At 40.4% G+C, this 23,465-nt stretch overlaps 1 protein-coding gene across 1 annotated transcript; it reads left to right on the top strand.

The window, feature by feature from the left end:
* The first annotated feature begins 631 nt into the window (after positions 1-631).
* Positions 632-11,069, top strand: NQO1 (NAD(P)H quinone dehydrogenase 1). Its single transcript, XM_090260347.1, has 7 exons — positions 632-710; positions 1,021-1,079; positions 4,579-4,743; positions 4,850-4,980; positions 8,128-8,241; positions 9,262-9,363; positions 10,198-11,069. The coding sequence occupies exons 2-7, from the start codon at positions 1,073-1,075 to the stop codon at positions 10,501-10,503; spliced, it is 825 nt and encodes a 274-aa protein (XP_090116473.1). The 5' UTR covers positions 632-710; positions 1,021-1,072; the 3' UTR covers positions 10,504-11,069.
* The last annotated feature ends 12,396 nt before the right edge of the window (positions 11,070-23,465 follow it).

Genomic DNA, 23,465 nt, shown 5'->3' with positions numbered 1-23,465 from the left:
AAGACAACATGCACAGGGGAGGGAAATGGGGGAAATAATGGGACAACTGCAATAGAAACAAAACAAAACAAAACAAAACAAAAAACATGTGCAGTAAACTATTTTGGTAAGACAATACTTGCTGCCCAGACAACCACATCAAAATTACAACTAAACTACGGAACCGTCATTCATAACCACCTGACATCAGGCATAATGGAAGTCCTGTAACTAAAGATAAAAAGAAGCTGCAGGGAGACTGGTAGGAGGGAAGGAGACATGGAGCAGGCTGGTCCCACACCCACGTGTGGTGGATAAAAATTGGGAGGGATACCTAGGCTGCAGAGCCCACACCCCCATCCCTGAGGAGCCAGGGGGTCCCAGCCCCACGCCAGGCCCCCCAGCCCAGGGTTCTGGTGCTAGGAAGAGAAGTCCGCATAACTTTGGGCTATGAAAACCATTAGAATCTGAACCTGGCCACGGAAGAAAAAACACTTCCCCCAGAGCAAGTATTACAGGCCATCTCAGACCTGTTCGCCTGGCCTCCGTACCTAAATCTTGAGTCACAATGACTCAGCGAATCTGAAACTAAAGGACCGCAGTCTTCCACACCTCCTTTTGTGTCCTCCCATCTGCAGAGCCACTAGGCAATTTCCCGTTGCTGCCAGGAGGAGGAAGGACGTGCCCAGCCAAGACCCGGCTCCATCAGAAACTTCCTCCTGTGTCCCAAGGTGGTGGCAAGACAGTGGCCAGATGGGCAGGCCTCCCACCCAGACCCATGAGGCGCCCCCCTCTCTCACCTCCCATCCCCAGGACACCCTTTTCCCAAGTCCCGGGGGTCCCTACTCCACACCCCAGACTTCCCGACAGTTTCCTGGAACTGCAGCCAAGGCGAGCTCCACCCAGGATCCCAGGGCCTGGGTAGTCAGCCCCGCCTTTGCTGGGTTCCCCGTCCCCTTGGGCTGGGCTGGGTTAGGCCAAGTATAAAGTAACCTCAGGTTAGCGGGCAGCACCCACAAGCCTTCTAAAACCTTTTCCCAGCCAGGGTCGCAGCAACCACCCCCGCAGCGAATCAGCGCCCCATGCCGGAGCCATGGCTGGTGAGTGGCCCCCCGAGCTCGCAGCCGCAAGCCGGCGTTTCTCTGCAGGAAACTTTAGGGGCTCGGCCCCGACTTTTATTTCTTGACTCAAAACTGTAAAATGACGTCTTTTAGGGTCCCGGGATGAGCCCTGACCAGACTCCAGGAGAGGGGAGCCCCCTGTTTGTCTCACCCCTACAAATTTGGGTACGCGTTTAGGAAAAAGGACCTCCCCACTGCGGTCTGAAAGCAACCAGCGCAGAGAGAAAGAGAGGTTAACAAAGACGTGCCTGGCAGTGGTAGATGTGGTCGCTCCTATCAGAGGGAAAATAGCTGCAGAACACGCAGAAAGGAACCTCTAGTTGCAGGTGCTGAAAATAATGCCATTTCAACTCCAAGACTCAGCTCCAACTGCAGCTCCTTCTGAAGGCCTTTCCTAATCGGCCAGCCCTAAAATAAACTGTTGTCTTCTGTGAAACTGGTCCTTGCCTCTCCTACCAGGCTGATGCCATTGGTTGTGTTTCATCGCTTCTTTGGGTAAATTTTTTTTAACTTATTGATGAGAGAAAGAGAAGCATCGATTTGTTGTTCCACTTATACATTCATTGGTTGATTCTTGTATGTGCCCTGACTGGGGATGAAACTGCAACCTTGGTGAATCCAGTGGAGGCTCTAACTAACGAGCTACCCACCCAGGGTGGTTATATTTCTTGCAAATATATCCTTTCTGTCTCTCTCCCTCCCTCTCTCCCTCTCTCCCTGCCCCTCTCTGTACTAGGCATGCCTCTAGGTAGTAGATGCTGAGCTCCTTGAAAGCAAGGCATAGGTATCCTGATTTTTTCATTTTCTGGGAAGCAACTTTGTTTTTCTACTTAGAAAATGCTTGTCAATATTGATAAGAAGTAAATATTGTATATATTGATAACAAGGGAGCAAAGAGTAAAAATCAACAGAGCAGTATTCAGTAAACATCAATAAAACTAATGCAAAGGTTAGATCACAAAGAAAATGCATGTCACAGCTTAATGCACTCACTTTTCTCCCAGTTAATGTTCAGTCCATGAATTGATAAGAAAGGCGGTGGAAATTTGTTGAGGCAGCTTCAGAAATTCCTTTCCATTTTCCCAGGCCTTCCAAAGCAGATAAATCACTTCCATAGCATTTAAATCCTCATCAAACTTGTATTCCACCAAATCAGTTTTTAAAGCCACAAACTCGAGGATCAAGCCCGGAGAGCCTCTGTTTTGGCGTGCAGGGGCCTGAAGTGTACACCTGGCTGAACTTAACCTAATAGGCGCTGCCTATGCCAGGTGTAGTTCATAATGAAAGCAGGCAAAGAACTGAAGGCTTAAATGTGCCTTTCTAGTTAATTTTCTTAAAACCAGACAAAAAAGTTGCAGGTGCTTTCTCTCCTGGCTCCACCCACAGTGGCCCATTAAGCATTAGCAAGGTATGAAACAGTGGCACCAACGGTTAGGGCAAATGGTGGCGGTGAGCCTCATGTCGCTGGTGCTGCCCCCCACACTGCCCGCGTTGTTGCATGGAATTATCCATGTCTCTACTTTTAAATCATTCCAGCTCCCCCACTTATTATGTAAATTCAGATAGTAATTGGCTTAATTTTTCTGTGCCTCAGTTTTCTCACCCATAATATGGGGCCACTAATTGTGTCTGCCTCATGGGGTTACTGTGACAACTTAAAAGGAATGCAAAGGGCTTAGAGCAGTGCCTAGCACACAAGAAGCAGGCAGTAATTGCTCTTATTGCAAAAGTAAAGTATGCTTATTCTAACAACTTCATTAATACATCAATGGCCAAGGAAAATGTTCGTCTTTCCCCTCTGCCTCTACTTCCATGCCATCTCTTACTTATCTAAGAATTAATAGGTCATATGATCACCCCACTCCTTTTTTACTTCATGCCAATATACTGCAAATCTACATAGATGTAGTTTCTTTCTTTGGTTTTTATTAAAATGGATTCACATTCACTTGATTTGATCAGTTAACAATATATCATGGCTATCTTTCTGGGTCACTGTATAGAGTTAATTCATTCTTGTTAACAGCATAATATTCTGTAGTGTGTAGGTGTCGTAATTTATTCAAATGCTACCCCAAAATAGATAATTGGGTTATTTGTCATTTTTGCCACTGAAAAGAATGGTACAATACACATCCTTGCTCCTATGTCCTATGCTTTCAGTTTATAAAACAGATCCCCTGATGTTGGACAGCTAGATCAAAGACTTCTGTGCCTTTCAACTCTTAAGAGATTCAGCCTGTTTACTTTCCCTAAAGACTGAGGCAATGTGCCATTTTCTCCTGCAGTCTTGATAGCTCTCAGTGATGCTTGTCCTAGATTGCTTTGCCAGTCTGACAGGTAAATAATATCTCATTTTAATTTGCTTTTCCTGACAGGCCAGGCAGGGTACCTTCTCATTTTCTGCCACTTGCATTTCCTCCTCTGTGAAGAGTGTGTTCATATGCTTGACTTATTTTTCTATTGCATTGTCTGTCTTCTAATTATTTGTAGGCATTCTTTCAGATTATAACTCTTCGTGATAAAAGTTGAGGCTATGTTCTCCTAGTTGATTGTCTTTTGAATCTGTTTATGGAGGCTTTCATTAAACACAATTTAAAAAACTTTTGTGTGACTTTATCGGTCAAGTGGTTTTTTAAAAATATTTATTCATTAATTTTTAGAGAGAGGGGAAGGGAAGGATAAAGAGAAACATAAATGTGTGGTTGCCCCTTGCATGCCCCCAACTGGGTACTTGGCCTGCAACTCAGGTCTGAACCCTGACTGGGAATCGAACCAGCGACCTTTGCTTTACAGGCTGGCACTCAGTCCACTGAGCCACTCGAGTCAGGGCTTTATCAAGCTTTTTCTTCTTGCTTTCTGACTCTCTAGTCTTCCTTAAAAAGTATTCTCTATCCTGAGGTTATACAGATTCTCCCTTTCTTTCTATACTATTCTAGTGGTTTTATTTTTAAAACAATTTCGATCTTTAATCTGCCAGTAAATTATTGCTATATGTGGTGTGTTAGTGGGATAGTTTAAAAACAAAGCTTTTAAGTGAGTTTTCACAAACAGAACATATATTTGTGTGGTCACCACTCAGATAAAAAAAAAAATAGAACATTACCAGCATCCCAAAAGCCCTTTCTGTGCCCTTCTAGTCACTTTCCCAAAAAGGATAACCACTCTATGGACTTCATCTAACACCTTATATTAGTTTTCTGAGGGGATAATTTTATTTCCATGCACAAAGCAGATTAAGTACACCCATACCATTGATTCAATTAGCCACTGTTTTCCCACTGAGTTACAATTCCTCCTTTATTTGTTGGTACTTTTAAGGAGGAAATATATTTCTGGCTGCAGTGGATGGACTGCGTAACCTAATATCTAACGAAGTCACTTCTCCCCTTGTGGATCCCAGCTCAGCTGCCCTGTAGCTCAAGCTTTGCTGGTTGGTAACTGATTTCTTCCATATGCCTTCCATGTGTCTAAATAGCCAAAAAAGCACTGATTGTACTGGCTCATGCTGAGCGGATGTCCTTCAACTATGCCATGAAGGAAGCTGCTGTAGAGGCTTTGAAGCGGAAAGGATGGGAAGTCACTGTGTCGGACCTGTATGCCATGAACTTCAATCCCGTCATCTCCAGAAAGGACATCACAGGTAGGAACAGCTCCCTCCTTTAATTAGGTCTTTGTGGAACTTCTTGCCTGTGGGTTCTCTGTTCCCACCTTGGCCCCATGGCCTCAGTCTGTTTTCCTCTCTGCAGGTAAACTGAAGGACCCCGAGAACTTTCAGTATCCTGCCGAGTCTGCTCTAGCTTATAAAGAAGGCCGCCTGAGCCCAGATATTGTGGCTGAACAAAAGAAGCTGGAAGCTGCAGACCTTGTGATTTTTCAGGTGTGGTGGGACGGCAAAGGGGATGTCAGGATATGTGAGTTCTTATTGTCCTAGACCTGCAACCAAAGGTAGCCATGTGGTCTTAGAAAAGTCACTTACCCCCTTTGCTGCATTCTCTGTAAAGAACGGTGATTACTTTAAATGTGCAGTGCTACACAGATTTACAGATACTGTGAATCAGGCTGTATTACTCTTTGAAAAAATGAATGCAACTTCAAAGATGACATGTCAGTCTTAAGCTTTTCCCTCCAGTGTGTTTAATTGTTTTTTCAATTAATGATTTTTTAACTTAAATTTTTCAATTTCAGTTGACATTCAATATTATATTAGTTTCAAGTGTACAGCATAGCGGTTAGACCTATCTATATAACTTACGAACTAATCCCCCCCACCCCCGGTAAGTCTAGTACCCACCTGGCACCATAGTTATTACAATATTATTGATTATATTCACTATGCTGTATTTTACATCCCATGACTATTTTGTAACTGCCAATTGGTACTTCTTAGTCCCTTCACCTTTTTCACTCTGCCCCCAACTCTCCTCCGCTCTGGTAACCATCAGCCTGTTCTCTGTAATTATGAGTTTGTTTCTATTTTACTTGTTCATTTATTTTTATTAGATCCACATATAACTGAAATCATATGTTATTTGTCTTTCTCTGTCTTATTTGACTTAGCATAATACCCTGTAGGTCCATCCATATTGGTAAGACTTTATTCTTTTTTATGGTAACATTTCATTCTTTTTTATGACTAATAGTCCATTGTATATATGTACCATTTCTTTTTTTTACCTGATTTTAGAAAGAGAGAGAAACATTGATTTGTTGTTCCACTTATTTGTGCATTCATTGATTGATTTTTGTATGCGCCCTGATGGGGGATTGAACACATGACTGAGGTGTACTGGGACAATGCTCCAACCAACTGAGCTACCCAGCCAGGGCTGTTCCTTATTTTCTTTATCCATTTGTCTACTGATGGACACTTAGGTTCCTTTCATATCTTGGCTGTTGTTAATAATGTTGCAGTGAACCAATTAGTGATTCATCATGGAATCTTTCAACGAAGCCTGCTCTTCTCCCCTCTGTCTGTAAGCACCCCGACTGGTTTGTGGAGTGATTCATGAGACTGACTTCTCTGTTGTTGAAACTTCCCAGTTGATATGCACTGTCCTGCTCAGTGTGTTTCAGCAGCAAACTGTGGCCTTTCTTCAGGAAGCTGCCTCACCATTTAGCAGTCAGTACTGGAAATGTGTATGCTTCTTGTCATCTTGTTTTTTTTTAAATACCAGACTGTACTCAATGACTTCTTCTACCAATTCTAACTAGCTTCTTGATCTTGAACATTGAATGTTTAATGTTGGAAATGTCACTAGAAGGATGACGCTGTTTATGGTTTTTGCAATTATTCAGCCATCCACAAAGAATCCAACCTTTGAAGTCTTATTCTACCCCAGGCCTATTGCTATGAATCAAAGCCACACACCATGTGTCACAAAGGATGCCTTCTTGGTCCAGGCTGTCTGCTGCATCTTATCCTAGTGCAGTCAAGGCGGCGGCAGCAGCAACAACAACCTTCCATTCTGCATCTCAGAATCACCATAGCTTAGAATTGGAAGGGACTTTGGCAGTCTTAATTTAGCTTCTATCCAATGCATGTGTTTTCTTTACTATCAGTACAACTGTGCAGGTTGTCCCTGCAGAATAGCAACATACCGAAGGGTCATGCAAACACTGCATATTTGTATATTCATTTTCAGTTTCCTGAGAGATGACAGGAAAAGTTCTATTCTAGAAAAATCAGTGTACTATGTAGGATAGTCTTTCAACATGGAGATTAAGTGTCCTGGGAAGGAGTGCTTTAATTCATCCCAACGTGCCATATGGCTAGCCTCCTGCTCAGTTTACTCACCTCTCAAAAAAACAACTTGAGGGAGAGTAAACTCTTAATACCCTGCAAGCCAACTAATTCAATTTTTTTAATTTTATTTATTTTTAGAGAAAGGGGAAGGGAGGGAGAAAGAGAGGGAGAGGAACATCAATGTGTGGTTGCCTCTCTAGCACCCCAGTTGGGTACCTGGCCTGCAACACAGGCATGTGTCTTGACTGGGAATCGAACTGGTGACCCTTTGGGTCACAGGCCTATACTCAGTCCACTGAGCCACACCAGCCAGGACCCAACCAATTCAATATTCAACTCTGATGGCAGAATATTCACAGGGAAGGAAATCTACTTGCCTAAACACCCTACTCATTCTTCCCAAAAGCTGCAGATCTGGTCCCTCACAATTGGAGAGTTATAAATGTGAGAACGGGAGAAGCTACTAGAGATCCCTCCAGGCCCTCTTTTTACAGGTGAAGCAAATGAAACTTAGAGAAGGTCTGAATCTTGCATGGCAAAGGTCAGGCATCAAGTTGGTGACAAATTCAGGGTGAGAACACAACTCACTTGCAATCCGGTGTTCTTTGTTTTAAAACCCTTCTTCCGTAGCCCCTTTTCTGTAGGTCTGCAACCCCTCAAAGAGAGAGCTACTGTGTCCTGGGAATTCCTTCTGTGTCCTAGTTCTTTTCTTCTGGGCTTGTTCCAGTTGTCAAGGAGAAGAAATACTGGTATAGTTCTCACTCTGCTTTTATTAGGACAAAAGGCCCAACGAGACTTTCTCATGGGAATTCTCTGATAAATTTTAGTCACACTCATCATTTGTTTGCAAATTTGAGTCATTCTGTTTATTCTGATAGGGGTTTACATCCCTGAGCACAAGGTACGTGTTTCATATTTTTGACACCACACCTACTTTAAAGCAAGCTCTTCAGAAAATATTGATTTAAGCATCACATATCACACATTGAAGCAAACTTTGTCTGCAGTCCTTGCTGTCTAAACTTCATTGTTAAATGTGCTTTGATAGAAGCAAATTTTATTTGCGTGTGACCTTCTTCAGACCTTCCCAATACCTGCACCTTTAGATAGAAACATGAGTGCCAGGTTGACTGGCCAGCTTGTCTTTAAATGTGCTATCTCCTTCAGGAGAAATGACAAGGGCCTGAAGAAAGGTTTGCCCCTCAATGAGGTCATGCTATGGACCTGAGCCTTCTCCTGTGCCGGGGGAGTTCCTGATCTGACCTGTCATTTGTTCCACAGTTCCCACTGCAGTGGTTTGGAGTCCCTGCCATCCTGAAGGGCTGGTTTGAGCGGGTGCTCATCGGGGAGTTTGCTTACACGTATGCTGCCATGTATGACAAGGGACCTTTCCGGGTAGGTGATTGGTTCTGCTCTTTCTAATGGCTGGATGCTGGGTAAATTCAGTCCTGCAGTAGAGTTTTGGGAACAGTTAGATACTAAGATCAGGCTCCAGGTACCTTTGGAAGAGATGCATGATAAAGTTTTAATAGATGTTATGACATGATATTTAGGATTTGTTTTAAAATACTCCAGGGAAAAAGAGGTAAGGGGATTCAATAAAACTAGAATGGCAAAATACTGAGAGATGAAGCTGGGGGTAGATGTATTTTTATACAGTTGATCCTTGAACAACATGGGTTTAATTGCACAGGTCCACTTATATGTGGATTTTTTCAATAAATACTGTAAGTGTATTTTCTCTTCCTTATGTTTTCTTGATAACATTTTTTCTCTAGCTTATCTTATTGTAAGAATACATTGTATAATGCATATGGCATATAAAATATGTGTTAATCAACTGTCTCTGTTATTGGTAAGGCTTCCAGTCAATAGTAGGCTATTAGTAGTTAGTTTTGGGGACAGTCAAAAGTAGTATGTGAATTTTTGACTGTGGGAAGGGGTCCCTACCCCCTGCATTGTTCAAGGGTCAACTGTACTGTTTTATGTTTGAAATTTTTCATAGTAAAAATAGTCTGTCTTCATTTTTCAGAGACCCAAATACTGCTCAAGACATATTTTGAAACCTTCTAGATTACATGCCTAGATATGTGCCTAGCACTTTGGAGAGACACAATAAACAAATAACTCCTCCTAGGCACAAGCAGTCAGCACTGATTTTGCATTTCTGTGACAACCACCCCTGGATTTGCCACACCCAGGAGTATGGCATCCTTGGCCTGCCCCTACTCACCTGTCTGGAAGACCATCTTCTAGGCTGATATTTCTGCAGTCACACTGCATGGCTCTGAGGAGCTCATGTATGAAGTCACATCAACAGCAGATGGGTGGACTTGTGTGTTCCTTTCCCTGGGGCTCTTTCATTAACCTCCTGGCACCAAGGAGATGTGTAGGGTAATGATTTTTCTTTCGCAGAATAAGAAGACAGTGCTTTCCATCACCACTGGTGGCAGCGGCTCCATGTACTCTCTGCAGGGTATCCATGGGGACATGAATATCATTCTCTGGCCAATTCAGGTACCTCATTTTCAATGGACCTTCAGGGGGATTAATTAATTGAGCTTTCTATGGGGTCCAAATCCTCAAGATAACAACTAAAAACAGACCTGAGGGGAAAGCCTAGTAATGCTTCAGAACTAGGCCCCTGTGCTTACAGAACCACCATGTGTGCGGGTGTCCACACACCACTCTCCTAACCAAGGACTGGTGCAGGTAACCCTGTAAGCCATGTGGTCTGATTCTCTCCAGATGACTGACATCTCTCTCCAATTTCTATCCTCCAAGTGGCTGCAACAGTCTTACAGACTACTAGAGCCCCCCAAAATTTAAGAAATGCTTTAGTTCAGCTAGTACCACAGAAGTCTGAAGTATGCTTTTCGGTGGTCACTGGTTTCTCAAGATAATCTCTTCTAAGGAAGAGGGGTAGAGAGAAGAGCAAATGAAGTGGCCACCTATAATGTTGGGGAATTAACATCACAATGGGAGAATAAGTGATAAGGACCATTGTTAAGACTTGTCTGGTTCTATGGAGAGGCAGGGAAGGCATAGCGGCCACTCTCACTAAGGAAACAGAACTTCTGGCACTTTTTGGCAGAGGATTCCAGGCTGGCACAGTCTCAAGGTTTTATTCATATAAAGGAGAGCACAGCTGAAGAGGCTAAAATAGGTAATAGCGAGGTAGAGAGAGCAGAAGGTGAGAGAATTTAGCTCTGAACTCACTTTCCAGGGTGCCTCAGGCCTCCATGTCGGAGTACCTTATTGGGGAGCCAGATTAACCTTTGTGGTTTGTGTATGCTACAAGCTTTTTGGAGGTTCCACTATGACTTACCTTTGTGCTTTGTGTATCTCCAGAGTGGCACCCTGCATTTCTGTGGCTTCCAGGTCTTAGAACCTCAACTGACATACAGCATTGGGCACATTCCCGCAGATGCCCGAATTCAGGTCCTGGAAGGATGGAAGAAACGCCTGGAGACTATTTGGGATGAGACTCCTCTGTATTTTGCTCCAAGTAGTTTATTTGATCTAAACTTCCAGGCAGGATTCTTAATGAAAAAGGAGGTCCAGGAAGAACAGAAAAACAAGAAATTTGGACTCTCTGTGGGTCATCATTTGGGCAAGTCCATCCCAACTGATAACCAGATCAAAGCCAGGGAATAAGATCCATGAGGCTTGATTTCCTTCTAAAATGCAGCCAAGAATCTAGGTTTCTTTTTCAGGCTTTCTTGATTTGCTGTAGCTTTTAAGATTTGTGTTTTTCTTTTTCCATGAGGAATGAATAAAGAATAACCTATTGATACGTTTTTGAATAGTTTTATTAAACATAACTGATTATTACAATTGCTATCATAGCAAAATCTGATTACGTTCAAGAGGCCAGTTAAGATACAAAGGTATAGAAAGATGCCAGACAAATTCTGTAAGGTCCTCTACACAATTTAATCCCTATTTTAGGGATAAGTTTTTAGAGCTAAATCTGCCTAGAAAGCATCCAACTCTGTAGTTTGTGACAAAAGGGAATTGTCCAGAGAAAGCAATGCCTGAATCTGTCTAACCTAAGGGACTTATTTAGTAGTCAGTAATCTATTCTTGTTTGTGATATATATTGCTTTTAATTACTACATAGTGATTGATATGCCTAATATGAGTATTACTCTTCCTTTAACATTTGTTGCTTGTATACAGTATACAGATTCCTTGAAGTTAATAAAATTCTTTTACCTCAATCTTCTAATTTAATGTCTGCAGAAATAAAACAACACATCTATATAGTACACTTTGCTACAATGAATGAATTCAAGAAAGTAAATAGTACCCTACTTCTTAAAACAACTTTCCAAAAACACTGCTTTATTTCTGATCCATGTAACCATCTGGAAGGTCTTTTTCCTGTATGATTGCTAAACTGATTACTTTCCTTTTAAGGATGTATTTTGGCCCCATGATTTCTGGGATAAAAATGTAAGCCTAGAGTTTCATATACTTTGGTGAACAATTTTGGCATAATATTCTAAATTTGCACTTCGATTGTTAAAAGAGTAGCTCTACACAGTTGGTGTTAATTCAAGAGGAATATGATGAAAGACTGCCCTCTTGTGGTGCACTGGAAGAAAACAATAATGATGCAAAGCAAGGTTACCCGAGACTGGGAATAGCTTCATACCTGCCAAGGAAATGATGGTGCCAGGCTAGAAAACCTCATTTGCCAGATGCCAACAGACATTGGGTAGTTTTTCCTTTTGCAGTATCCACAGTAACATATGGCTTGGTGCTTCAGCTTGAAAATAATGTCTTTTTGCCTTCATCCTCACTGCAATTTTGTGTACATTTCTAAGTTCTAAATGAAGTAAAATCCATTTCTGCAAACCCCCCCCCCCTTTGGTTTCAGTAAAGCCACAGATAGAGCATTCAGGCAAAACTGGAATCTACTGGGGAAGATGGGGTAAGAGGATTCAGTAATAAATTATGGCCAGAAGCCTATAAGGTGACTTTGCCCAACAGGGCTGGTTCATACTGAATGATAATGAAACACTGATTAAGATCCTCTTGGGAAGGGTTCAATTCCCAGTCAGGGCACCTGCCTGGGTTGCAGGCCAAGCCCCAGTTGGGGGCGAGCGAGAGGCAACCACACATTGATGTTTCTCTTCCTCTCTCCCTCCTTTCCTCTCTCTCTAAAAACAGATAAATAAAATCTTAAGGAAAAACAAAGAAGATCCTCTTGGGGAATTTAAAGAGATCCAAGAAAGAGCATGGTGTAGAAATCAAGAAAAACAATGCAGTAAACAAATGCCGAGGGGCAGTATTTATATTGATTTTCCCAATTTATTCAGATTTAGCCAATCGATGGGCTTGGCACTGGGAATGCAGCAGAGTGCCTACCCCTCATGGAGTTTGTATTCTAGTGAAGAGTGACAAATGAACAGGTGTGTCAACTAGTGATAAATGCTAGAAAGAAAAAGCAGAGTAGGAGGATCAGTGATGGGATATAAGGAGTCTTGTTTTATAGTGAGTGATCAAGAAAGACTTCTCCGATAAGGTTACATTTGGGCAAAGACCGGGTCAAGTAGGAGGGTGAAATATGTTGATACCCAAAGGAAGCGCACGCCAGGCAGGAGTGCTGTGAGTGCACACCCCGAGGCAGGCGCGTGCTTAGTATGTTTGAAGAAGAGAAAGGAAGATGAGGAACGGTCAGACTCACAGCTGGGATCAGATCACGGAGGGCCTTCTGAGCATTGTGAGAATGTAAAGAGAGGAAGTCACTGGAGGGTTTTGAGCAGAGCTGTAACACAATCTGATTTATGTTTAATTCTGGCTGGTGTGTGAGGATTCAAGTATTAGGGGTGATGATGGAAGCAGGGAGGATTTTTGGGAAGCTGTTGTCACAATCTACAAATGTTCTGAGACCAGGGTGATAGCAAGAGATGCGTTGAGAAGTGGTTCAATTCCAGATATACTTCAAGGTGAGAGTAACAGGATTTACTGGACTGGATCGAAGTCAGATTTAAAAAAACAACAACCTTAAAGGCACTAGGCTTAAGCAATTATAAAAACGGAGATTCCATCTGCTAAGATGAGGAAGAATCTGGAAAGGGTATTGGGGGCAGGAGTTGGAGAGGGTGGGATGGGTGGAATCAAAATCGGAATTCAGACATGTTATGTTGAGACAGCCAACTGAAGCTGTCGAGTAGGCAGTTGGATAATAGGAACCTGGAGTTAAAGGAGAAATTATGGCTAAGGATACACATTTGGGAATCTTCAATATATGGGTAATATATGAAGCAATGAGACTGGATGAGATCCCCGAGGAACTGAGTTATGATGGAGGAGAGATCTGACGATTGACATCTAGGGCTCTCTCCAATGTTAGGAGGTAAAAAAAATGAGAATGAAAAGAAGTGGCCAGTAAAACCGGAGGACCGAGTAGGGTGTCCTGAAAGTCAAGGAAAGAAAGTGTTTCAAGGAAAAAGTGATCAAGTGTGTCAAATACTGCTGATAAGCAAGTAAGATGGGCTTGAGAACTGACCTTTGGATATGGCTGGCGATCTGGAGGCCACTGGGGGATTTGACAAGAATCAGTTCAGTAGAGTGTTGTGATGAAAGCCCGATTGGAATGGGTTCAAGAATAGAAGAAGAGGAAGTGGAAACTGTGTAGGGGGATGTGTGGTCAAAGGAAGTTACTTATTTCATTTTTTAAGATATGGGTATGACTTAGAGAAAACGGTTCGATGTTGGAGAAAGGGAACGATTAAAGGAACATGTCCCAATGACATATTTCACAAATCTAGAATAAATATTTCAAAAATTTATATGGAGGACTTCCGGCCAAGATGGAGGCTTAAACAGACACACTGCGTCTCCCTCCACAACTAAGAAGGAATACAACTATCTAAAAACTAGAAACAACCAGAAGTTCCAGAAAATCAAACTGCATCTAAGTCCAGCAAACAAAGATATAAAGAAGAAATACTCATCCAGACAGGTAGGAGGGGCAGAGCCAGGGTGGAGAGGACGCGGTGTGGTGGTGGCAGCAGCGGCAGTAGGCAGTAGTGGCAGGCCAGCAGAAAGCGCAGTCACACATTTTAAAAGGTTGGGAGGAACACCTGGGGAGCGTTCCCAGCTCCTCACCGGACCTCGCAGCTCACGGTCCCAGCACAGGGGAAAATCAAGCCTCATTGCTTCTGACTGTGCAAACCAGTGGGGGTTGGGGCGGAGGCAGAAACTGCTGGTCTCTCAGCAGAGTCCGCTTGTTTAAAGGGCCCCCACGGTCCTAGAACATCCACAGACCCACCCACTCTGGGAACAACGGCCAGGGCAGCATCTACAGGGGCGCCAGTCTGGTGCGGAAGTGGAAGAGGTGCCTGGAAAAGGGGCGAGTGCTGGGCAGGTGGCATTGTTCCCTTGCGGACCCCTCTCCCACATACAGCACCACAACATGGTGAAACAGGTCGCCCTGTACTGATGAATCCCTAAGGCTCCGCCCCTTACATAGTAACAGGAGCGACAGCTCTACCTGGGATGCAGAGGCAAACAAACACAGGAGTCTGTGAAGATGAGGAGACAGAAAAGGATAGCCCCAAAAGGGGAACGAATCAGGGTTTTAGAGGGAGAACTAAGCGACGAAGAGATAGGCAAACTCAACAGATGAGGAGACAGACAATCTAACAGACGCAGAATTCAAAACACTGGTGATTAAGATGATCACAGGCTTGACAGATATGTTTGAGTACAGCAAACACATAAGAGAAGAAGTGAAGGCTAGGCTAAGTGAAACGAAGGAAAATCCACACAAAACCAATGGTGAAGGGAAGGAAACTGGAGTTCAAATCAATGATTTGGAACATAAGGAAGAAAAAAACAGTCAACCAGTGAAGAATGAGGAAGCAAGAATTGAAAAAAATTAGGAAAACTTCCTAAATTTTGTGAAGGAGATGGACATACAGGTCCGGGAAGCATAGGGGGTCCCAGGAGAGCTGGACCCAGAGGGGACCACACCAGGATGCATCATGATTGAGATGCCAAAGGTGAAAGATAAAGACAGAGTCCTGAGGGCAGCAAGAGAGAGGCAGAGAGTTGCCTACAGGGGGGTGCCTATAGAACTATCAGCTGATTTCTCAGAGGACACTCTGCAGGCAGGAAGGGACTGGCAAGCAGTATCCAATGTGATGAAAGGCAACTTGCAACCAGGACTACTCTATCCAGCAAGGCTATCATTTGGAATAGAAGGGCAGATGAAGTGCTTCCCAGACAAGGTAAAGCTAAAGGAGTTCATCATCACCAAGCCATTATTCTATGAAATGTCAAAGGGACTTACTTAAGAAAAAGAAGATCAAAACTATGAACAATAAAATGACAACAAACTCACAACTATCAACTGAATCTAAAAAATAAAAACAAAATCCAACTAAGCAAACCAGAACAGGAACAGAATCATAGGTATGGGGATCATCTGGAGGGTTATCAGCTGAGAGGGGGGAAGGAGGAGAAATGGGGATATGGTGAAGGGATTAAGAAGCATAATTGGTTGGTGCAAAATAGGGGGGAGTTAAGAAAAATATAGGAAAGGGTGAAGCCAAAGAACTTATATGCACAACCCATGAAAATGAACTAAGTGGGGTGGGATTGCTGGAGGGAAGGGGGTACTGGGCGGAGTGGAGCAAAGGGGAAAAACATTGGAACTACCGTAACAACATAATCAATAAAATATACTTAAAAAAATTTATATGGAACGTGAATAGCCTCAGCAATCTTGAGAAAGAAGAACAAAATAGGAGGAATCATAATATCTGATATCAAATGGTATTACAAGACCACTGTAGTCAAAACAGTCTGGTACTGGTATAAGAACAAACATATAGATAAATGGAACAGAAGAGAGAGCCCAGAAATAAACCCAGGTCTCTATGGTCAATTAGTATTCGACAAAGAGGGCAGGAACATCAAATGGAGTAAAAATAGCCTCTCCAACAAATGGTTTTGGGGGATCTGGAGAAGTACATGCAAAAAAATGAAATTACACCACCAACTTACACCATACACAAGAATCAACTCAAAATGGATGAAAGACTTAAATGTAAGCCATGACACCATGAAAGTCCTAGAGGAAAACATAGGTAGTAAAATTTCAAATATCCTATGCAGCAATATTTTCACCAATATATATATCTCCTGGGGCAAGGGAGATGAAGGGAAGTATAAACAAATGGGACTACATCAAACTAAAAAGCTTCTGCTCAGCTAAAGAAAACATCAGCAAAATGAAAAGAGAACCAATTGTGTGGGAAAACATATTTGCTAATGATACCTTGGACAAGGGTTTGATCTCCAAAGTATATAAAGAACTTACATGACTCAACACCAGGAAGACAAACAATCCTATTTCAAAATGGGCGAAGAACCTGAACAGACACTTCTCCAAGGGAGACATACAGAAGGCCCATAAGCATATGAAAGGATGCTCAACATCACTAGCCATCAGAGATGCAAATTAAAACCACAATGAGATACCACCTCACACTGGTCAGGACGGCCACCATCAACAAATCAACAAACAAGTGCTGGCGAGGATATGGAGAAAAGGGAACCCTAGTGCACTGCTGGTTGAAATGCAGACTGGTGCAGCCACTGTGGAAAACAGTATGGAATTTCCTCAAAAAACTAAAAATGGAACTGCCTTTTGATCCAGCAATTTCACTGCTGGGATTATACCCGAAGAATCCTGAAACACCAAATCAGAAGAACCTATGCACCCCTATGTCCATAGCCCCGCTACTTACAAGAGCCAAGTGCTGGAAACAGCCTAAGTGCCCATCAGTGGATGAGTGGACCAAATAAAACGGTGGTACATTTACACAATGGAATACTATGAAGCAGAAATAAATAAGGAACTCTTACCTTTTGTGACAGCATGGATGGAACTGGCAAGTATTATGCTTAGTGAAATAAGCCAGGCAGCGAAAGACAAATACCATATGATCTCACCTATAACAGGAACCTAATGAACAAAACAAATGAGTAAGATAGAACCAGAGGAATGGAAACAAGGAACAGAGTGACAGTGACCAGAGAGGAGAAGGAAGGGGGAGAAGGGGGGAAAGATGGGGAAGGATCAGAACCGAGTGACAGTGACCAGAGAGGAGGAGGAAGAAGGAGAAGGGGGAAAAGATGGGGAAGGATCAAGTCAAAGAATGTGTATAAATGACCTCATGGACACAGACAACAGGGTGGGGATTGACTATGGGAGTGGGGGTGGGTGCAGCAGGGCAATGGAGAGCAATGGGGAAAAAATTGGGACAGCTGTAATAGAACAACAATAAAAAATTTAATAAATTATTTTTATGTGTTCTAGGAACAAAGTAATTTTACATGGATTGATTTATTTAATTCTTATAACACTTTGTAGATAAGGATATTGAGGAATGGAGAGGTTAAATAGTAGGTGTAGGAGCCAAGACTCCACCCAGGGAGGCAAACTCAAGAGCCTATGCTTTTAAATATTACATTACATTGCCTTAGTAGAAGCAGGGATGATGGCACCATGAAGTAGACAGCAGTCAACTCCTCTTCCTGACAGCTAAGTGCTGCTGCTGAAAAACTAGCTAGCTGCTTTCACACTTCCAGCGCCCCTGCTGTGTGCTAAGCAGGGTACTGGTGCTCCAGTTCTTACAGGTCTGTTTATAGGGCTGCTGGGATTTGCTCCTTGCGAGAACAGAGCAGTACTCTTAAAGCCTGGAGTAAAGCAGGACAGCTACTCCCCTTGCTCGGGACACTGTGACTTGAATTTGATAACCCAGGATTGCATCTGCTCTTCTGGCAGCCACTTGCAGCCTCATCTTCAGATCAGTCTTTGGCTCACATATGCTGTTTTGTTTTTTTTTGACCAAAGTATTTTTGATATTTATAATTATTAAATTTTATTTGGTTATTACTCTTTCCAGTGCTATTAAAGTCAATAAATGCCAGAAGACAACTTTTAAACATATTTTGAACAATGGCAGCATTGTTGAAGCAAATTATGCATATAATTTATTTAATATATATATATAATTAACAATCCTCCTAAAGTGATAATTCATTTAGATATATTTGGATATGTTAAAAACTCAGTTACTTTCACAAAATCAACAGACACCATCTGTATTTGATAAGAAGGTATAAGTATACTGTCTAAAGCAGTACTTCTAAAACATCAATTTTTTTACCTATTGTCATTGTGATACCCATGTATCATCTGTGTTAGTATTTGTTTAATATTTTTGTTTACTTTGACTCACATTTCCCCATAGCCTAGTAGGTATACACATTATCTTTTTCTAATGCCCATTAAAACACAATATACTATGTTTACAAATAGTGTTTCCCATGTATCACCTGAAATCATTTTGAGTATCACTAGTGATATGTTGTTGCATGTTACATTCTGGTAAACATTAATTGATACATGTGGAAATAACTGCCAAAAGAATAAAAAGAGATTGGGACTGAGGGCTAGGGAAACTTGGTGTTCATCAAAAGCACCTCCATGTTACCTTGTGTATGCACTATTTTACTAAGCATGAAACATTTAAACTAAGGAGAACAAGCACAAATTTTGCCCTGGCTGGTGTCGCTCAGAGGATTAGTGAACCAAGAGGTTGCCAGTTTGATTTCCATTCAGGGCACATGCCTTGGTTGTGGCTGTGGGCCAGGTTCCCCAGTTGGGGTGTCTGAGAGGCAACCTGTCAATGTCTCTCTCGCACATCGATGTTTCTCTCCCTCTTTCTCTCTCCCTTCCCTTCTCTCTAAAAATAAATAAATAAAATCTTTAAAATATATTCTGTCACACTAAGCACTTTGTACACTGTAGGCACAAAATAACTCCTTGAAAATGTTTATATATTTCATACCTTTTCCTAATGATTTTATAATTTCAGCCACATACTCATGCTACTCAAAACTGACATTCATGGATATGAATTCTGCCACAAGGTTGAGTAAAAAAGACAGTACCCACTGCAAAATGAAAACTTTCAATGTTTTATTTTTGACTGCAGCTGTTTACAGAAATATAGTTGCGAGTATACAAATGTTTCAATAGAAGCAAAATATCTTTTTAATATTTAACAAGTTATCACAGATAGCTAAAAACATAGATGCAAATGAAATTCCCCCAGAGAACAAACTGAAAATATCTGGTGTCAGTGCTCTGCAACCCCAACTATGAAAGCCATATACACAAAAATGTAACCCTTAGTCATTGCAGGACAATGGAAGAAGGCAGTTCAGTGGTTGATCAGTGTGCTCAAGCAAATAAAATTTAAATGGCAGAATGGTAGCCAAACCACTTGAGAATAGGTTAATGAAATACTTGTAGGTTAATGAAATACCTGTAATATATTTATTAAAAAGATTAAGTAAAAGTTGTCAATAATTAGCAACTACTTGGAGCTTATCAGTTAGAAATAAGGGAACAAGGTAAGAAGATACATTCATTAGACGAAAAGAAATTAGCTGAATGTCATTGGAATCAGTGTGTAGCCCCTAAAGCCATAAACACTTCAGTGCAGGACAGCTCTTTATTAGACACATTTGTCTGATTCCAAACCCACTCTCAAACAGCTGAGATTGCATGTGTCTGTGTGGTGTATGTGTGTGTATGTGTGTGTGTGTGTGTGTGTGTGTGTGTGTGGTCCTGAGGTTCATTAGCTAAAATAATAAGTGATCCCTATGAACTACTCAAACCAGGAAAAATACTTCTGGGGAAAAAAAATCAGGGGGTGATATGGAGCTTATTAAACATGGGGCTTTTAAAGGAGACATTACAAGTTGAAGTCATACAGAATTGTGGTAGAATACTTTGGGTACAGAAATATTAAGAAATTAAGTGGGGGAGAGAGGAAAGGGAACAAGAAAGGAGGAATGTAGCTAGAGCATCTCCCAACAGTTTGCCTATATATTTGCCAGCACCATAGTTTGTAGAGTAAGCCACTTACATTTCTACTGCTAGTATTAAGCAGTGGTGATTTTTATAGAGTATATAATTATTTTTATTTTGAAATGTACATTTTTATTTCATGAGTTAATTAATTGGTGATTTGTAAACAGTGGGAGGAGTAGTAGAACAATTAAGAAAATATTTAATTACACAGGGAGGTAAAATGAATAAATCTACTTGTCTTGTGGTTAGTTTATCTTTACCGTGATGCATACACTGACAAGGGAGAAATGCCCAAATTATAAATCCATTGTCTTAATATTTATTTTAGTAAATAACTCTTGTCTGAACCACAAGTTTCCAGGATAGTCATATCTACTGCAGCAGTTCTCATACAAAGCAATCTCCTTTTAAAGAAGTTTCATGTATTAAAAAAAAAAAAAAAGAAAGAAATTAAACAAGGTGCTTCATTGATCTGGCCAGCCATCTCGTTTAATATCTCAGATACAAATATAAATATAGGAATGACAATTTTGTTCTGAGAACTGACCTAACCAGACCAAAATTGTGATCTGCTGGTAAAGTAAGAGGCAATGGAAAAAAAAAGCTTGTATTATAACTGCTCACAATGTACCCATTTTATGAGTAAACAGGATAATTTAGCACCTGTCAATTGTATTAGCTACTTAAATGTCATAACAATTAAAAGAAATATATAACATTGCACCTATATCTTTAAATCAGTTACTTAATGTAAACTTTTTAGTAAGTGGTAGAAATATGCCAAACTAAGTTAACTGAATTATCAATAACTAGACTAAATGTATATATACATAAAATATACTATAGGCAGTACTGAGAATAAATAATCATTGCCAATGAAGGATTATGAATAACCAGGTTAAGCTGAATTTACATAAAGAATAATGCATATTCCTATCTTTATGAGTAGGGAAAAACTAGCTTTCTAGATCTTAATGTAAATAGTTTACACCAGTGGTTCTCAAGCTTTTCGCATGCATCAGAATCACCTGGAGGGCGTTAAAACACAGATTGCTGAGCTCCACTCCGGTTTCTGATTCAGTGTGCCTAGGGTGGGACCCAAGAATTTGCATTTCTAACTAGTTCGCAGGTGATACCAAGGCTAAGGACCATATTTTGAGAACCACTGGTTTATATATGTAGAAAACTATATACTATAATGTGTTCTTATGTACATGACACAAAATATATAGAAAGAGGGCTGGTTTGAATTAACTTTCAAACATACAGATTAATAAGCTGAACATTTTAATGTTTCTAACATGATTTGCTGAAGTGTAATAACTTCCCCTTATAGTCAATTACATTTCAAAGTCTAAGTCCTGTTTAAGTTCTACTATAGTCGTTTTAGAAAATATTTATATGACACTTATACCAAGTTGCTATCCAAAATAAAAAGGGACATAATATTCTAAATAGTTTAAGATGTAGTCATTAAGAAGGAATCACCACTATACAGCATTATTGACTTCTTTGGAATGATTAAAGTGCATAATATCAGTAGGGTATTAAGAATATTGCGTAAACGTTTGCAGTCTTCAGTACTACTAACAAACACGGAAATACTCTCATGGGGGAAAGCAGCTCATCCCAAAGCTGTTATTGTCCTGGCCTATTGCTGACGGCCCTCTCTTCAGGTACCACCACCGTGTTAAGGTGCTGGAGAACATAGGCAAAATTAACAAAAACCAGAGGGACACAATTCAACTGTGTCTGGTTGAAAGGAATTATTGTAGTCCTGGAGAAACTCAGATATAACTTTTTCATTTCCTTTAACACTATTTTTCATAGATTACTGAGGTTCCGATGGGCAAGAAGTGCACTATAATTACTTGGCTCTGTCTAGTTAGAAAAACTGACAATAGCAGGTTGTACTTAAACTGTGTTAGTGATTTCACTGATCTGATCATAGGAGATGCTTTAAACACCTCCTTCCTGAAATTTAACTATACACATTAGTATGCATGGAGTTTCACAGGTAGTAAAATTTTCATTAGCATTCAGGTAAGACCTACCATTTTAGTAGGTTGAGATGAAGACAAATTTAGTTAAATAATGTAAAGCCTAAACAGTGTAATTTTGTAATCTTTTACTTACCCTCCCTCCCTCAAAGGAACAATTCTGGTAATGTACAGCTTTTCTGTTATTCTTAGGCCAAAGGGAATTAGACACTTGCGAAGTTGTTTCCTATGATGATTAAGAAATGGAATTATAAAAATCTTCCATTTTGTACAACCCCTTGAGGTGCCCTTTTAGTTGCTACAAGGCAATTAGATCTTTAAGAAAAAAAGAAAGAAATAGAGAAAAGAACGCCTAATGGAAAAGATGAAAGCTGGGACCCATTAAAATAATTTTTATGTTTTTGGCAATAGCAAAAAAGGAAATTACATAAAGGGGGCACTATCATGGTAAAAGGCACTTTTCCATTTAATCTAGATATAAAATATTAATTTAAAATTTTTTCCTGAAAGAGAAAGTAGAGTAAAAATAGAAATGTATTAATAAGTGAGGCTAGAATGGCATGAAAATCAAAGGAGATTAAAGAAGTAATTAGAGTCCTGGGACAATTCACAAACGACACTGTAGATATTATTTTGATATTTATTACACTATGAACATTAACTCCACAATTTAGCTCTAGTGACACAAATAAGCAGAGGAGAAAACTTCTTTTTACACATTATATAAGATTTTACTAAACCACTTACTAGGATAGTCTTGAGTTATTATTCTAAAAAAGCAGCTGAATTATTCAGTCTCTCTTTCATGAAGTCCCTCCATATAACCAAAGACATGCAGATACAACATAGTTGTCTTGGTTACAGATGAAACTTGTGGTCACAAAACTGAGTAAAGCTAACAGGTCTTATATAATTTTCAGTTAAAAATATCAACTAGGAAACAGATATTAGAACAGAAAATTTCACCAGAAAGATGAAAAATTCTCAAGTTATTCTTAGTGAATATTTATAAACCTTGTGGAATTTGAGACCTCGATTATTAAAGCATTTAATTCTTCTTTTTAATTACTGATGCATTTAAACTGATTTCACTTTTCTAAAATAAGCATCTATAAAGGCTTAAATAGTCAAGAGGATTTATTATCTTAGTTCTACAGAAACTCAGATATAACTCATTTCTCATTTCCTTGGACACTATTTCTCCTAGGCAGATTAAATGGGGTTCTGATGGGCCAGAAATGCACTATAATAAAATTCCCAACTATAGCATATACGGTATTATAAAAATTAAAAAAAAAAAGAAAGAAAGAAAGAGAAAGTAAGAGGAAAGAAAAAAGGAAGGAAGGTCCCTTATTAATACTGCTTCTATAATAACAAAGCCCTCTAAAAACCTGTTCCAGTGAAACTGGTGAAAACAGATTTGCATCAGCTAAATAACATGAATGATACTCTAATTACAAAGGTAACATGATAAAGCTCAGAAGCAAACTATGACTTCTAATTATCTTCTCCCATGTTGGTATGGATATATAATGGAATGACAATAAGGAATAACACACACACAGACACAGAGATAAGCTCCAAGCATTAATGTGAGTTGCTAAAAGCAAGAACAATCGAATGTAACAATATAAGGAATAAAATGTGGTTCAAAACTTATTTAGGTTCTTTAGGTCCTTCTGCCATAAATAAATTTAATAAATTGTAGT

The sequence above is a fragment of the Furipterus horrens genome, unplaced genomic scaffold, assembly GCF_987537825.1.
Source record: "Furipterus horrens unplaced genomic scaffold, mFurHor1.1.pri manual_scaffold_13, whole genome shotgun sequence".
Lineage (NCBI taxonomy): Eukaryota > Metazoa > Chordata > Mammalia > Chiroptera > Furipteridae > Furipterus > Furipterus horrens.
This window is presented reverse-complemented; position numbering and strand designations above follow the sequence as displayed.

What these genes read in the sequence shown, in the direction of transcription:
- NQO1 (XM_090260347.1), top strand. An exon ending in CAGACCTTGTGATTTTTCAG is followed by an intron (nt 4,981 to 8,127) that starts GTGTGGTGGGAC and finishes TTTGTTCCACAG; the next exon opens with TTCCCACTGCAGTGGTTTGG. An exon ending in ATGACAAGGGACCTTTCCGG is followed by an intron (nt 8,242 to 9,261) that starts GTAGGTGATTGG and finishes TTTCTTTCGCAG; the next exon opens with AATAAGAAGACAGTGCTTTC.